This window comes from Amphiprion ocellaris, chromosome 1 (assembly GCF_022539595.1).
Source record: "Amphiprion ocellaris isolate individual 3 ecotype Okinawa chromosome 1, ASM2253959v1, whole genome shotgun sequence".
NCBI classification, from domain to species: Eukaryota; Metazoa; Chordata; class Actinopteri; family Pomacentridae; genus Amphiprion; species Amphiprion ocellaris.
Window position 1 is genome coordinate 40,462,348 of NC_072766.1, and position 16,073 is coordinate 40,478,420.

The 16,073-nt window shown below is 38.2% G+C and overlaps 1 protein-coding gene across 4 annotated transcripts in view; it reads right to left on the bottom strand.

Annotated features, from left to right (window-relative positions):
- The window catches only part of kcnq1.1 (potassium voltage-gated channel, KQT-like subfamily, member 1.1), an 85,345-nt gene that overhangs the window by 10,733 nt on the left and 58,539 nt on the right, over positions 1 to 16,073 (bottom strand). For 2 of the 4 annotated variants that reach the window (XM_055012658.1, XM_055012652.1), the window contains exons 11-13: positions 12,852 to 12,878; positions 12,515 to 12,571; positions 6,705 to 6,834 (exon numbers count right to left, since the gene is read on the bottom strand). In XM_055012658.1, coding sequence (XP_054868633.1) covers positions 6,705 to 6,834; positions 12,515 to 12,571; positions 12,852 to 12,878 — 214 coding nt within the window. The remainder of the gene's footprint in view (positions 1 to 6,704; positions 6,835 to 12,514; positions 12,572 to 12,851; positions 12,879 to 16,073) is intronic. The other 2 variants (XM_055012654.1, XM_055012660.1) reach the window with 2 other exon arrangements.

Consider the following 16,073-nt stretch of genomic DNA (forward strand, 5'->3'; position numbering starts at 1 on the left):
ATGCATGCACACGCCGGGCCTGCTGCAGATGAAAAAAGCTTTTGATCATGAGATCATTATTACAGTGTCAGACAACATGTTGAGCATCCTCTTTAGTCTTTTTTAACAAGACAACAAGATGGGATGAGCTCAGTCATTAGGAATGAAACGCTGGGACGCGACTGAAATTCTAATGATGGTAAATTTAGCAGAGATCAGAGGCAGAAGTCTTCAGAGCAGCTCGGAGGCACTCGTGAGTCTTCTTTAATACAAATAGTTTTAAAGGTTAGTGTGCTGTATAGACACACCGCAGCCACAGCTGACAGGTGAAGTGAAGAACATCGATAATCTCCACCAGCTGTCAGCCTGCAGGTGATTGGTCCCAGACAGATGATGGTCGACTATGGAAGGAGTCAAAATGGTAGAAAAAATCTGCACATCTGCTTCACCTCCCAACCGACCACATTGGCATCCTGGCCTTGCATATGTACAGTCGTGAACAAAAGCTTCCATACTCTAATAAAAACCATGTATATCATGGAGTTTTCAGTGACTCTGAACAGTTTATGATGGAGTCACAGAAACACATGAATCTTGCAGTCATGCATTTCGGTTCTTTCTTTCATTTGTTTTAAGTCTTCTGGAAAATATGACAAAATCTGCTAGATCAAAAATGTACGTACAGAAATGCTAATATTTGGACATTCTCACCTCAATTGGCACTTTTGGTTTTGAGTTTTCAATGACTCCTATAACTCAAAATTTTCAGTAATGAAATCACTGAAACACATGAAACATTCATGTATTTTGGTTCTTTCATAGATGAAAGGTCTTCTGGAGGAAAGTTCTGTGGTCAGATGAAACAAAAATTAACCTCTTGACACCTGAATTTATTTACAATTAAATAAAAACAATATTTGTGTGTGTTTTTGCTTTCCAGCTGATGCTAAAATAAGTGGAGATTGTTAATTTATCTATTACACATAGAACATAGATACATAGCTATATAATAATAATAAAAGATATATAATAATTTTGTTCCACTCCGGCTGGTCCTACGAGAAATCAGTGCTTGCAAAAGGTTCCGAGGTACGTATTGAATATGCATTAACCAGCATTGGGGGAATGGATACGCTATCTCAGCTGCAGTCTAAATAAAAGTGGTATGTTGCCAATTTGCGACAATAGGCGTAAAGCAGTTTAGTTATTTGGCCACAAAAACTGAGCAGAAATGTGTTTGTAGGAGAGAATGTGAGGCCTTTAACCCCAAGAGCACCAAACCTACCATGAAGCATGGTGGTGGCGGTATCATGCTCTGGGGCTGGCTCTATTATAAGTTTATTAAAGGTCTTCTGCAAATATGACACTATCAGCTGGGTCAAAAATATACATACAGCAATGCCGCTTCAACATCCTTTGTCCATTTTCACTTCAGCTAGGTTCTTTTGGTTTCTGTCCACAAGCTTCTGGTTTATCTTTGACAGAACTGATGTAGTTTAACTAGATCTGTTGTCGGTCTGACACAGGCTTGTTTCTTCATTCCAGTCAGCAGGTTCTTGATGGGGTTTAAGTCAGAACTTTGGGGACACCAGCCTAAAATCTTCATTCTAGCCTGATTTAACCATTTCTTTACCACAGCTGATGTGTGTTTGGGCTCACTGTCTTGTTGAAACATCCAACTGTGTCCAAGATCAACTTTCTACTGAGGACTTTAAATTCAATCCTTCTTCTGTATTCCATTTACTTTGGGTAAAGTTCCAGTTCTACAGAGCATGATACTGTCACCACCATGTTTGATGGTAGGTTTGGTTGTTCTTGGGGTTAAAAAAGACCTGTCCAAGGCAGTCTGAAACCTAAACTAGTTCAAAAATCTTCAGAACCAGTCAGAATACAGTCTGAAACCAGTCCTAAACCAAAACTGAAACCAGTTTTCGAAACAGTTCAAAACCAGGACAAAATCAGGACCAAAACCAAACCTAAACTACTCCAAAAAATTTCCAAGGCCTGTCCAAGACAGTCTGAAACCAATCCTCATCCAGGACCAGATCCAGAGTGAAATAAATCCTAAACCAACTTTAAATCACATCCAAAACCAGAAGAATCAAGACTGAAACCAAATATAAGAATCTCAAGAGTCCAAAACCAGTCCAACATACAGTCTGAAACCAGTCCAAAAGCACATCTAGACAGCCCCAGAGCATAATACTACCACCACCATGCTTGGTGGTAGGTTTGGTTTTATTTAAACTGGTTCAGAGGAGTCACCAGCTGGAGTCACCAGCTGTAGTCAATCTTAATCACTCACAAGAAGTTAAGAGACCATGAAACAGAAAATTTGATTAACCCCACAGATTTTGTATTTTTTTTCAGAAGACCTACACTTAATCTTTCTAGGAACCAAAAGGTATGATTGTTGTTTTTTTTTGCAACAAAGATTCATGTGTCAATGATTCCATCATAAAGCATTCAGAATTCTAGGAGTCATTGGAAACTCAAGACTGTCATATATATATATATATATATATATATATATATATATATATATATATATATATATATATATATATATATATATATATACATACACGATCTTTATGAGTGTATGGAAACTTTGGTTTATGACTGTATGTAGTTTTGCTATACGGTTGATTTTTTGGTTACTTATGGGAGTTTGTAGTGATGAACAGCCATATTTGTTAAACTAAAATTGTATTTTAGTTTGTTACTTTTGGTTAGGTCATGTTGGTTGTTATTTATTTTGCTAAATAGATCATTTTTGGTTGTTGTTTTTGGCTCTGTCCACCCTTAACTCCCGATTACTGCAAATAGTGTAAATAAATATCAGAACAAGGACCCCTAGACGGAGCACAACACCACCACAACAACACTTTCTAACAGCAGCAGCCTCCCCCAGCATTAACTCAGCCTCCAAACTCCCCAGATCCCAATCCGATCGAGTATCCATGAACCGGAACAAGGCTGATCCATAAGGGCCTGCCCTGCAGCCCACAACACCCAAAGGATCCGCTGCTAATATGATGGTGCCAGAAACCACAGGACACCCCCAGAGGCTCGAGGTCCATGTTTTTAGCAGCACAAAGAGGACCTGCACAATATTGTGCAGGTAGTTTTAATGTTGTAGCTGTTGTGGTTTTGTAATTTATAGAGCAAATGTATTACTATTTGTGTTTTACATTCCTTCACCGTCACAGAGTTGCATTTATTGGGGCTTAAACTTTTATTTTTATCACACCGACTTGACTTTTTCAGTAATTGCATAATATCTGTGGCCAGATGGAGATTACACTGCTCTTGTTTCTATGCATTCAATTAAAAAATCTGTCACAATCAAGGAGAGACAACTTGCCTTGGCTCGTTTCCCGTTCAGAAAATGAATTTATGCAAGAACTTTTGCAGTTATCTTTTGTTATCTCTCTGCTAATGGACCAAATGCTTTATGAGATTAATACAAATTTTTAAAAAGGCACATGAAAATATTTCAAGGGAGCTGCTGAGTTCTACCTTCCACCCACCTAACTGTTTCTACATCACTATAACCTCTTTAATATTCACCCACATATTTACTAAGAAGGCCTTGAAACTTGGAAGCATTTTTATTTGTCGGACTTGGTTTGCTGCTGCTGCTATTATAGCTGTGGCATTGGTACATCTTAAAAAAGTTCACACTGATTAAATCACGGGGCTTTTTGCTTTTAAATGATGCATAATCGGGGCCAATGCCATTTCAAGTCCAGCACCAGGAATTACCCTCGACCCGTCATCTGGCTGGTGATTGTTAAGTGGTTAAAGGCTTCGTCTCTTGTGTTACTGCAGGTGTAATTTCTGTCCGCCGGTGACAAGTGTGTGTGGCAGTTTTGTTGAAACTCTTGACACCTCAGTTATCTACAATTTACCAAAACACACAGCATTGCAATGTCAAAGCGGAGGCAACTGCAGCAATAGATCTGTGCTCCGTATCGGGAATGTGTGCCGCGAGACTCAAGACAGACTTTTAAAAAAAAAAAAAAAGACTTTAAATCAAAGACAAACCGAGCAAATTGCAGCACATTTTTCAAGATTTCTGTTTAAGTCGTCGCCCTCTTGTCACAGATAACACAAGCGGTAGTATCTTAAAGTGGCTCAATTTAGCATGGGATTTGATGTGGCGTTGCTCTATGAGAACAGCTGGTTCCATATTTTGGAGTCAGCAGAGCACACAGTGATCTTTGCCAACAACGCTGCTGCATGCAATTCCCAGTCTGCATCATTACCCCACCATTTACGAAGTAAGTCCCACGGGTCAAAACTGTCGCTCCATTTGTTTCACTTACTGTGCACTTGCATTACACTGCAGTTACTTAACACTCATTTCCTCATATCAGTCTCAGTCTCTGGCTGTGCGAGCGCCTCGGCGAGCGCAATGATTTCCCCTAATAGAGAATCATTACGCAGTAGCACGAGCCACCGGGGGTTTGGCATATTACAAAGGTTAATTACAAATAGCACAAAAATACATGCAAACCCTCCCTTTGTACACAGAAACTCAGCGGCGGTGCAATAGCAACGCAATGCTGCAAAACCTTGCTGGAGTTTTTTGTGTTCCAAAAACAGTTAATAAAAAAAAGTCTGCAAAGTTCTACTGATGATTTAAAGGGAAGTTTGTTTAGTTCTCAGAATGTTTTTTTTGTCAATGTTAGGGTAACTAAAGATGTTCTAAAAATGTTTAGTGATGCAAACATTCTTATCATGGGACATCTTATGGATTATATTATGAATTCCCTCAACAACATCCCCAAAACACTGCAGGTAGAATATATCATATTACAGGAACGTCTTCTAAAAATCATCTGAGGCCTCGATGCCATCTTAAAAATGTTTTTCAAATGTTGTATTGAGAACATCCTTCCTTTGGTATCACTGTCGAAGTGCTTTATAGAAGAAAAAGTCAAAAATGTTCCGCCTTTGTTAAAATACGACAGTACAGGAACGCCTTATGAAGAACATTCTGTCATTTGAGGTCTCAGTAACATTTGGAAAATGTTTATTGAATGATTCTTCCTTTTTTATCATTGGGAAAGGTCTTGTAGAAGAATAATGTGTTCCCTCAATAAAAAATTCTAATGTTCTACCTGTAATGGGTCATATTAAAGGAAGAACTGTGTAGATTCTCAGTCATCCAGGTCATGGTAATCTTAGGAGCTTCAGTAGAAATCAACTGGACATCTCTTGTAGGTTCTTGAAGATGTTTCACCTCTCATCCAACTCAAATGAGGCGAAATGTCTTCAAGAACCTACAAGAGATGTCCAGCTTATTTCTACTGAAGCTCTTAAGGGTTTGTAGAATAATGTTCTAAAATGTGTTCCTCAACAACATCCCCAAAACATCTAAAGAACATTGAAGGCAGAATGTTCCACCTTTGTTAAAATATTGCAGTACAGGAACATTAGAGAACATTCTGTTTGAAAAATATTCTGCCATCTGAAACCTTGATAACATCTGGAAAACATTTTTCAAAAGTCAGTTTGAGAACATTTTTCCGTTTTTATCAGGATTGGAACATTGTAAGAATGTTTTATGGAAGAAGTGTTCCCACGAGAACATCTCCAAAACATCCTCAGAACACTACAAGCAGAGTGTTCCACCTTGGTAACATATCGCATGACAGGACCTGTTTCTAAAAATCAGCTGAGGCCTCACCAACATCTGAAAAACAAGTTTTTGAATGTTGTTTTGAGAATGTTCTTCCTTTATCATGGAAAATGTTGCACAGATTCTATAATGTGTTCCCTCAACAACATCCTGAAAACATCTGAAGAACATTGTAGGCAGAATGTTCCACCTTTGGTAAAATATTGCAGCACAGGAAGATCTGGATAACATCTGAAGAACATTTTTTCAAAAGTTTGTTTGAGAACGTTCTTCCTTTGTTGTCAGGGAACGTTGTATAAATGGTTTACAGAAGAAAATTCTGTGTGTTGCCTCAACAACATCCCCAAAACATCCTCAGAACATTGCACACAGAATGTTCTGTCTTAGTTATTCTATCACATTACAGGAACGTTTTATACAATTCATCTGAGGCCAAATTAACATCTAGAACTTCGTTTTTTGAATGTTGGCTTGAGAATGTTCTTGCTTTATTATCATGGAACTTTGTGAGAATGTTTTCAAGATTCTCCGATGTGTTCCCTCAACAACATCTCCAAAACATCCCTAGAACATTGCAGTCAGAATGTTCAACCTTTGGTAATATACGGTGGTACAGGAATGTCTTCTAAAGAACGTTCTGCCACCTAAGCTGTCAATAACATTTTAAAAATAAGTTGTTGAATACTTGTTTGAGAACGTTCTTTCTTTGTTTTCATGGATATGCATCATGTATTCTATAATGTTTTCCCTCAACAACATCCCCAAAACATCCTCAGAACATTGCACACAGAATATTCAATTTTAGTTGTTATATCACATTACAGGAATGTTTTATAAATTCTGTGGGAGGTCTCAATAACATCTATAACACTTTTTTAGAGTGTTGGTTTGAGAACCTTTGCTGTCATGAAACAATCTGTGTTCCTGACAACATCCTCTGAATGTTGATGCTAAAACATTTTCTTAAAACAGTTTTTGAACATCTGATTGAAACATTTCTTTAGTGAATAATTAGAATTTGTATGTAACGTTATCTGATGTTGTGGGAACGTTCCCTGCTGGTTTGGACACTCACTGTGACACCGAGGAGGCAGGAAGCAGCTCGCTGTCGCGCTCCGACTCCATCTCCAGGTCGTCGGCGAAGCTGCAGTTCCTCTGCAGGGCGCTCTGGGACTGAACCTCCAGGAGTCCGGGGTTTCTTTTCACTGCACCGTCACAAACAGCAGACTTCGGTTATCGGCTCGTCTGAGCGGGGACGCAGCCAGTAAAGTCTCTGCTATATTTGCAGCCTTGGACTCCGGCCCAAATCTCTTGATCTGCTACTGTAGCCCACAAAGCTCAGCAGCAAAAAACCAAAGAAATCCACCTAGATGTTGCATAAACTACAAGTCACACCGACAGAAATATGGTTAAAATAAGGAGGAAGCTCGCTGCACAGACCTCCCAGATGGGTTGAGGAAGGCCTACTCGTGGGAAGATTATGACCTCGTGCGACCCCGAATGCACTGTGCACAGAAATGTTTTGGATTATCCCACAACTGTCATTTTCAGATGGGAAAAAAGATCTGAGTTTACAGCCGCAGCCATCGAGCCAAAACGAAGGAAGAGAGGAAACGAGCGTCATTTGGACGAAAGGGTATCACAGATGGTTTACACTAGGAGTTTCTGAAATATTTCATGCCAGTAATGCTGCAATTTGTACTTATGCCACAAAAACTAGGAGGAAAGGCTTTTCTTGTGCTTTGTGTTGTCGCTGTTGGGCTGTTTTGTCTTTTACCCCGTGGAGGACAAATGGCAATTCACAAATTAGTTGGATTAGACTTGTGAGGAAACTTCCTGTGTGTTTCTGTAGGGTCTCTAAATTAGTCAGGTTAATCTCCATAATTAACAGCGCTGTAGGACATTAGCCCTAATATGTATATTCGTTACATTAAGTTCTGTAATTAATACCACTGTAGGTTCTCGACTTTAACTTGTATTATCGGGTATAGTAGTATTTTATAGACTTTTGATTTTCCCTAATATGTGAATTAATGGGGTAAGACAACACTTTAGTGTCTGAACCCCAATATTTAAGCTCGTTTAGTTAATTTATTGCACCATTGCAAACCTTTTTGAGCACAGTTGCTGTTGTTAAAACCTCCTAAGACCTGGCGTCCACATATATGAACACCTTTTATTTTTTTCAAAAAGAGTGTATTGTTCATGACAACTACAACTACTGCAACTACAACTACTGCAATTACTACAACAACTACAACTACAACAATAACTATAACAACAACAATTATAATAACTACAACTACTACAATTACAACTACTACAACTACAATTACTACAACTACTGCAATAACAACAGCAACTACAATGTAAACAACAACTACAACCATTACTACAACTACAACAATTACAACTACAGCAACAACAATAGCAGCTACAACAACAACTACTACCACAAGTACTACAACAACAACTACAACAACTACACCTATTAAGGTGCGTGTCCATTAGATGCGATTTTCCCGCACGGCAACGCACCACATCTGAAAATCACACGGCTGGTGGGCGGTCACTGGTGGACCACAACATGGTCACATGACAGAGCTTTCAGCTTGACAGTCCGGGACACGAGTCGGATAAACACAGCGGCTCGGCCACAAACTTTCCCTTTTATTTCAAAAACACTAATGCGTGCTCAGACCCAGCTGTTCTAAGCTTCTCCTCCAGGGTGAACTGTGTTCCACACCTGCCGACCTTTAAGCACCTTGCCTGCCCCTGATTGGACAAACGCATGGACTCGGGGGCTGGTCTGCTCCTCGATTTCAAACCAGACCAACATGGCGGCTCGGCCACAAACTTTGTCTATTATTACAAAAATACTGAAGCGAAAATTATTTCTGAAAGCATTTGAGGCGAGAAATAATCTGCAGCAGCTGAATCTGTCCTCGTTTTATTTCACTGATGGCTAGTTTAGATGTTTGAGGACAGTTTCACGATGCGTGGAATCTCCGCACGCTGGAGTCCAGTCTACTTAATGCAAATGAGCTGCAGCCCTCTCCAGGTAAACACACCGGATCGCAGCTGGAAATGCGCTGCATGTGGCATGCTGGTCCGGTTGTGGTGCGTTTCCCGTTGTGATCAGGTGTGTTTACGTGGAGAGGCCTGCAGCTCATTTGCATAAAGTAGATTTGACGTCTACTTTATGCAAATTGGATGCGGCGTATGGAGATTCCACTTATCGTGAAACTGTCCTCAAACTTCTAAACTAGCCGTCGGTGAAATAAAACGAGGACAGATTCAGCTGCTGCACAGATTGTTTCTGCCTCAAATGCTTTCAGAAATACTTTTCGCTGATGTGTTTTTGAACTAAAAGGGAAAGTTTGCAGCCGAGCCACTGTGTTTATCCGACTTCTCTGCTGACCGTCCAGCTGAAAGCTCGGTCATGTGACCACGTAGTGGCCTGCTGTTGCTCAGAGCTGTCATGTGACCATGTTGTGGTCCACTAGTGACCGCCCGCCGTCCGTGTGATTTTCAGATGCGGTGTGTTGCCGTGCGGGAAAATAGCATCTAGTGGACACGTACCTTTACAACTACAATAGCTACAACAACTACTACTACAACTAGAACAACTACTACAACTAGAACAACAACTACAACTACTACAACAACAACTACTACTACAACTAGAAGAACAACTACTACAACTAGAACAACTACTACAACAACAACTACTACTACAACTAGAACAACTACAACTACTACAACAACAACTACTACTACAACTAGTACAACAACTACTACTACAAATACTACTACAGCTAGAACTACATCTACAACAACTACTACTACAACTAGAACAACTACTACAACTAGAACAACAACTACAACTACTACAACAACAACTACTACTACAACTAGAAGAACAACTACTACAACTAGAACAACTACTACAACAACTACTACTACAACTAGAACAACTACAACTACTACAAATACTACTACAACTAGAACTACAACTACAACAACTACACCTACTGCAACAACTGCTACAACCACTACTACAACAACAGCAGCAACAACTACAGCAACAACAATAACTACAACAACTACAACAACTGCAACTACAACAACAACAACATAAATGCAACATAAATACCATATAAATACAATATAAATATAATAAAATATAATGACCAGATATTAGATATTATCTGATTATTATATTTATTGGTTACTCCTCATCCCAAACAAGTAGAAGAGATCTAAAATACAAGCCCAACCAAAGCTTGGGTCTTAGGAGGTTAAGGGTGCTATGAAAAAACAACAACAACTTGACTTGACTTTGTTGAAAGAAAGTGGGTTAGAAACAGAGTGGTCTAACCCAGAAAAAGTCCAGACTGAGTTTTATATAATTTTTGTAATATTTTATGGTCTAGATTTTAGTGGAAAACCAAATATTGTGTTACAATGGCCGTTTGAATATTAGACCATTCTTGACAACGCAAAACTTTGAACCCGTTTTTCTCCAAAATTACAGAAAGTGGGTCAGACCACTCCGCTTCCAAACGCTTAATCTATAAGATCCATGTTTATAAGTCATAACTCCAATTAACAGACACAATAATTGGTTGTGGACGGGTGCTGGCGTGAAATAAAAGTACAAAACAGATTAATTAATTAAGAAAAATGAAGTTTGCAGCAAAGTTTGTCGAGCTGTTTTTAAGGAAGGCTGCTTGCAGACCTGTTAATTATCCAAATGTGCAACTGCTGTGGTTTGAAGCGGCACCAGTTGGAGAAGTGTGATACGACAGGTTCCCAATTCTGACGTGTGAAAGAACAGACATGGTGTGAAATGAAGCGGCTTTAAATGGACTTTAGACGAAGGTTCTTAATTGGGGCTTTCAGACTGGACAGATGTGAATCTGACCATCACTCTGAGGACAGAATCCTGATTTATGCACTTCTGGAGTTTGTGTCACAGTCCAACACATACACAGATGGACTCATGATTTGTCCAACATTATATTACAGACCGGCTAAACACATTTAATCCTCCTCTTCCCAGGCAACACTCGACATGTCCACACTTTAAGCTGTAATTAAAGCCACTTGACCCATGTGGTGCAACTTAAAAAGTCCAAATTATGATTATTTACAGGTTCATAATTTCATTTTTGGTGTCAACTAGAAGATGTTTTTCTGCTTTAATTCTTAAAAACACATTGTCTTTCCAGCTGTGTCTCTTTAAAAATTACATTCCTGTACAACTGAACTGCATTCTCAATTACATTTTGAATAAAAATGTATTTTTCTGCCAGATTTAGATTGAAATATGTTTCAGATCAACATGCTAATGCCATTTATTTTATGCTTTTTAGCCAGTCATATATAAAATGGAGTGAGAAACCAAGAAATTGGAGGAAAAGCTACATATATGTTCAAAAGAATCCTATTCATACCCAAACTTTGCTATTTTCCCAAACATATCAACATAATTTTGGTGCATATATTACTTACTGTTGTGAAAATCTCAAACAAAGCTGGATAATTTCCCCAAACCGAACCACACAACATAGTTTTGGTACCTAAATCTAACCAAACAGTAAAAAACAAAACTAGAATCTAAGAATTATGGTATCATGTGGGACGAAAACCCTGTTCTCGTAAGACCACAAACATCCCACTTGTAAATCCATAACTGCATAAGCTGTATCATCTTCCCCGAAAAGAGTGTGTAATAAATCTGCCCAAATAAAAGAAACATTAAAATCATAAATTCATCAAAGAAAAAAATCTGTCTGGATACACACATTTAAATTCCAAATAAAATACAACAGATTTAACTTATCAAGAATATTACAAAACAAACATACGAAGAAAAGCAAAATAGATTTCACTGGACTTAGTTGGATAATACTTCAATTCACTTGAGGAAACACTGCTAGTAATTGAAAAAAATCTAACAAATAGACATTGAAACACCAGGAAACTGGACCACATTACACCGGTCCTCAAATCGCTACACTGACTTCCTGTTAGTCAAAGGATAGAGTTCAGAATCTGACTCCTGCTCTACAAAGCACCGAATGGTCCTGGACCAAATGACCAAAAGCTCCACATGAAGCATCCAGAGCCCTCTGGTCATCAGGGACAGGTTTACTGTGTGTTCCCAGAACCAGAACCAAGAATAATGAAGCAGCATTCAGATATTATGCTCCTCATCAGTGAAACAAACTTCCTGAACTCCTCGGCCTGCTCAAACTGTCGGCTCTTTTAAATCAGAAAACCTGAAAACCAGATTGTTTACTTCAGCTTTCTCTTAGATGCTCAATCTTTTAATGCACTTTTATGATCTTAATATTTACTTTTGTGTTTTATTTCTATGATTTTAATGTATGTCTACCTTTAAATCATTTTTCTGAATGTATTTCTTTGGTGTTGTAAAGCACATTGAATTGCCTTGTGTATGAATTGAGTTATACAAATGAACTTGCCTTGTGACTCCCTTAAACTGGAAGCCTTTTAGGGGAGAAAATACATTTATTTCAATACATAAAAGCAGTCTTGTACAGGAGCATAACTTTTGCGACACAGGGTTGTATTTTTGTCTGTCTGTGTAGCTGCTGTTTTTTTTTTAAAAAGCTACACTCTGCTCTGATTGGTCGACAGCCTGGCGATAAACGTTGGTTAGTTACCGTGATCTTAGTTCTCTGGGTAGAAATGCAAAGAGGTGTTACATGGTGATGTAGATAAATAACTCAAGAAAAACTTTGATGTTGACTTTGCAGAACTTTTACACACACAGAGAAAACTGAAAACACAAAAAAGAAAAGGAGGGAGGGATAATTTTGGCTCTTTAAGACACTCATCAACGGATGAATTTACCTGGAGGCGGTGAACTGAACTGAAGGGAAGACAAAGACGTCCAGGACTGCTGGCGATCTGACGCAAGCAGGACAGAAACACAAACATGACTGCAGAGCATAAATGACTTAACACAACTACATTAGTCAAAAATGACGGCGCCGACGATGCAGTTTCATTACCGTTAGTCATGAATTACAACAAGACTGCAGCATCTCATAACACGGTGAGAAAAACATAGTTTTCTACTTAATGAGAAGGCAGAAAGTGTGATTGTATGGGATGCAGTTAACCAGAGAGAGGACAGGGAGTGTGGAGGGGCAACATGTGCAGGACGAGGACACTAACAGCAGCTCACCACATCCTCCCACAGTGTTGAATCCAGCTGAAACCACAAGCACAGACAAGACGCCGAGAGAGGAGAGAGAAACAGGCAGGGAGAGAGGCTGTTTAGTTGAAGCAGAACTAGAATCTTAAATGAGGCAGTGAAATGGGAGAAGAGTTCTCTAAAAGGTACATTTCCACTGATAAACTACAAATCAGTGATGGAAAAAAGCAATTTTCAACAGTATTTTCCTCAAACTTAAATTCACTTTAAGTGAGGTCTCAGGTTCCTTCTGCTTGACTAGCTCTGATTTGCTTGGAACATTTTCATCATAAACTGTAGATATTTAAAATGGAATCTGGAAGCTGTAATTTGATTCTTTAAATTGCTCATCCACCTGTCTTCGGTAGATTTTTTCACATTGAAATTTGAGGCTGTTTGAACGACAGTAATAAAGATAAAAACCTGATATTTTCAATATTACTTCTCATCATGTCATCAGTTGAGAGTCTGTAATATTGGGTGAGTACATCAATAATCTCTGGTAATGTGAGTTGTGAAAAGTCCCATCTTTGAGCTCATATTATTAAAAAAAAATGTTAACAGAAGTTAACTAGGGATTTTTCTGAACCATTTGTAGCTGAATGTCACAATAATACAAAACTAAACATACAAAACACCTAATAGGAAACATTTGGTCACAGAAATAAAAAAAATATATTGCCAGTGAGTCTAAGGAAAATTGGAGAAAATTGTGCTCAAAATATAATCAAAAAAAAGGTCAAATAAATTATTTTAATTTTGGCATGTTTTTAATTTTTGGACGTGGCTTGGTAGATTGGAAAAACAGAGTGAACCGTTACTTTACTACAACTTGTTGAGAGGCAATTTAAAAAAAATAAAATCTTAGAAAGAAAATGATATAAACTAAAATTTCTACACTGTATGCTACAAAAATGTCAGAGAAATTAGAGATGGTCAAGCAGAAATTTAAATTGCAAGCAGAAAATCAGAATGCAAGCAGCAATGTGATGATTTGACAGTATACAGATGTATTACTTATTTATTGGAGACGTTCCAAGCAGCTTTTTCTTGGCCCTGATCTAATACAAGCCCCGATATGGAGTCTCAATCCAGTACTATTTTCCTTCTTAATACACATTTCACATTCATTGAAGTTAAATCTGATGTATATTCTTGATGATTGAATAGTTCTGCAATGCATTTCTGCATTCAAGCAGTTCCTTAATGTTCTGTAGTTTTTCAGAAATGTTACTGTAAAGCTTCAGTAGGACTATGTCTGAACTGTGGTGTTAGAGAGTAAATGTAGTGTTAGAAGGTAAATGTAGTAAAGAGTAAATGTAGTGTTAGAGGGCAGGATGTACTGTGGCTCCACAAGCTCCAAAAAATGTAGAAAACCTGTATTCTCTACATGTCAGCTAATTTAGAGCAACATTAGCTAATGTAGAGCAACTCCAATATAGAGCAGCTTTAACTAATAATATCAATTTTAGCTAATATAGAGCAAATTTAATTCATGTACACTACTGTTCAGAAGTTTAGGGTCACTTCAAAATGTCCTTAGTTTTGAAAGAAAAGCAATTATTTTTTCAATGAAGATAACATTAAATGAATGATAAATCCAGTGTAGACATTGTTAATGTGGTAAATGACTATTCTAGCTGGATTTTTAATGGAATATCTCCATAGAGGTACAGAGGAACATTTCCAGCAACCATCACTCCTGTGTTGTAATGCTGCATTGTGTTAGCTAGTGGTCTTGAAAGGCTCATTGATGATTAGAAAACCCTTGTGCAGTTATGTTAGCACATGAATAAAAGTGTGAGTTTTCATGGAGAACATGAAAGTGTCTGGGTGACCCCAAGCTTTTGGCCCAAATCATGTGTCAAGTGGAGACCATTATGGGAGTTTAGCTAGCAAGGGGCACCATGACAAAGACTTATGTGGTGTTTAATGACCTCCTGCCAGAGAAATTTGTGCTCACTGTCCTGTGATAAGTGGCGCACAAACAAATACCTGGGCACAGATTGGTGTTGATACCAACAACCTAAAAATTGCTTTTATAGACCTGAACCCAATCATGACATCCTTAGAACACCCCTAGCATTTGTATATGTATATTTACATCATCTACATAATTGAAACAATATGAAGTTCAGGTCAACCAGTACATTTAAATCAAACTAGATGTGGGTTTCTTGTAAACAGCCCAACACTTGAGCCACCCTGATCGTGTTTGTGGAGTCAACGCGACCACACACCAGATGGCAACTTAGTGAAATGATTCAGAGCTAAAAGCAGCTCGCTGTGGATGTAAGACATGCAGTTGGACCTGTAGCTTCAATTTAGCTTCAAATCAAAGGCAATGATTTTAAACAAACACGACGCGAACACACACGCATACATGTGTACGACGGGGCGAATTAAATGCCGACAACCTAGAGCAAAGCGAAACCATTTGCACAGTTACATGTTGGTGGGAGCTCAGCAGTCACCCATCTAAGCAGCTTTTCATGTAACCAGCTGGTGTAAGAGAGAGAAAAAAGCAAAAAAAAACAAGGTTATATAACGAGGCACTACAAAGAGTACAATCCAATTAGATGTTTACATGTTATGGAGATGCTAAAAGTGTCCATATTTATCTCCTGCGAGTCAAGTAAACACACCATCCTGTCCAGCATCTCCTTTAGTTCATCTGACACAGAAACAATAGCCACTAATGCCCTTCATGAACAATGCTTCATTTCGTTCTTAATAATGTTTTCAAAAGGTATATAATAGTCAACGAGGAGAACAACATTCAGAGCAAATGAATAATTACAGAAAATAAACCGAGCTGAAAAGAAATCTATAGCTTGCAGGGCTGATTTAATTAGGTCATTAATTATTAAAACTCTCGTTATCTATTATCTGTCAATCCAGCTGTGTGTCATCTTTATTTTCTATTTTTTGTTTTGTGCATTTATGACATTTTTACACTGAAATCAAAGCTTACTATAATTATTAAATTGGATAATTTTGACCTGCTGGTGGCACAAAACAGGCTGACAATAAAATTCAATTAAAAATCTACTATATTTGTGTTTTTGTGCTTCAGTTAATACTTCATCTGCAGTTAAGCTTTATAAAGCACTGCACCAACTATACAATGAACTGCTAGACGTCCACCTTGAATGACACTGGAAGGATAAAGTATTGATTTGAATCGCTTCTATCACTCTCAGTTGTCCGGTA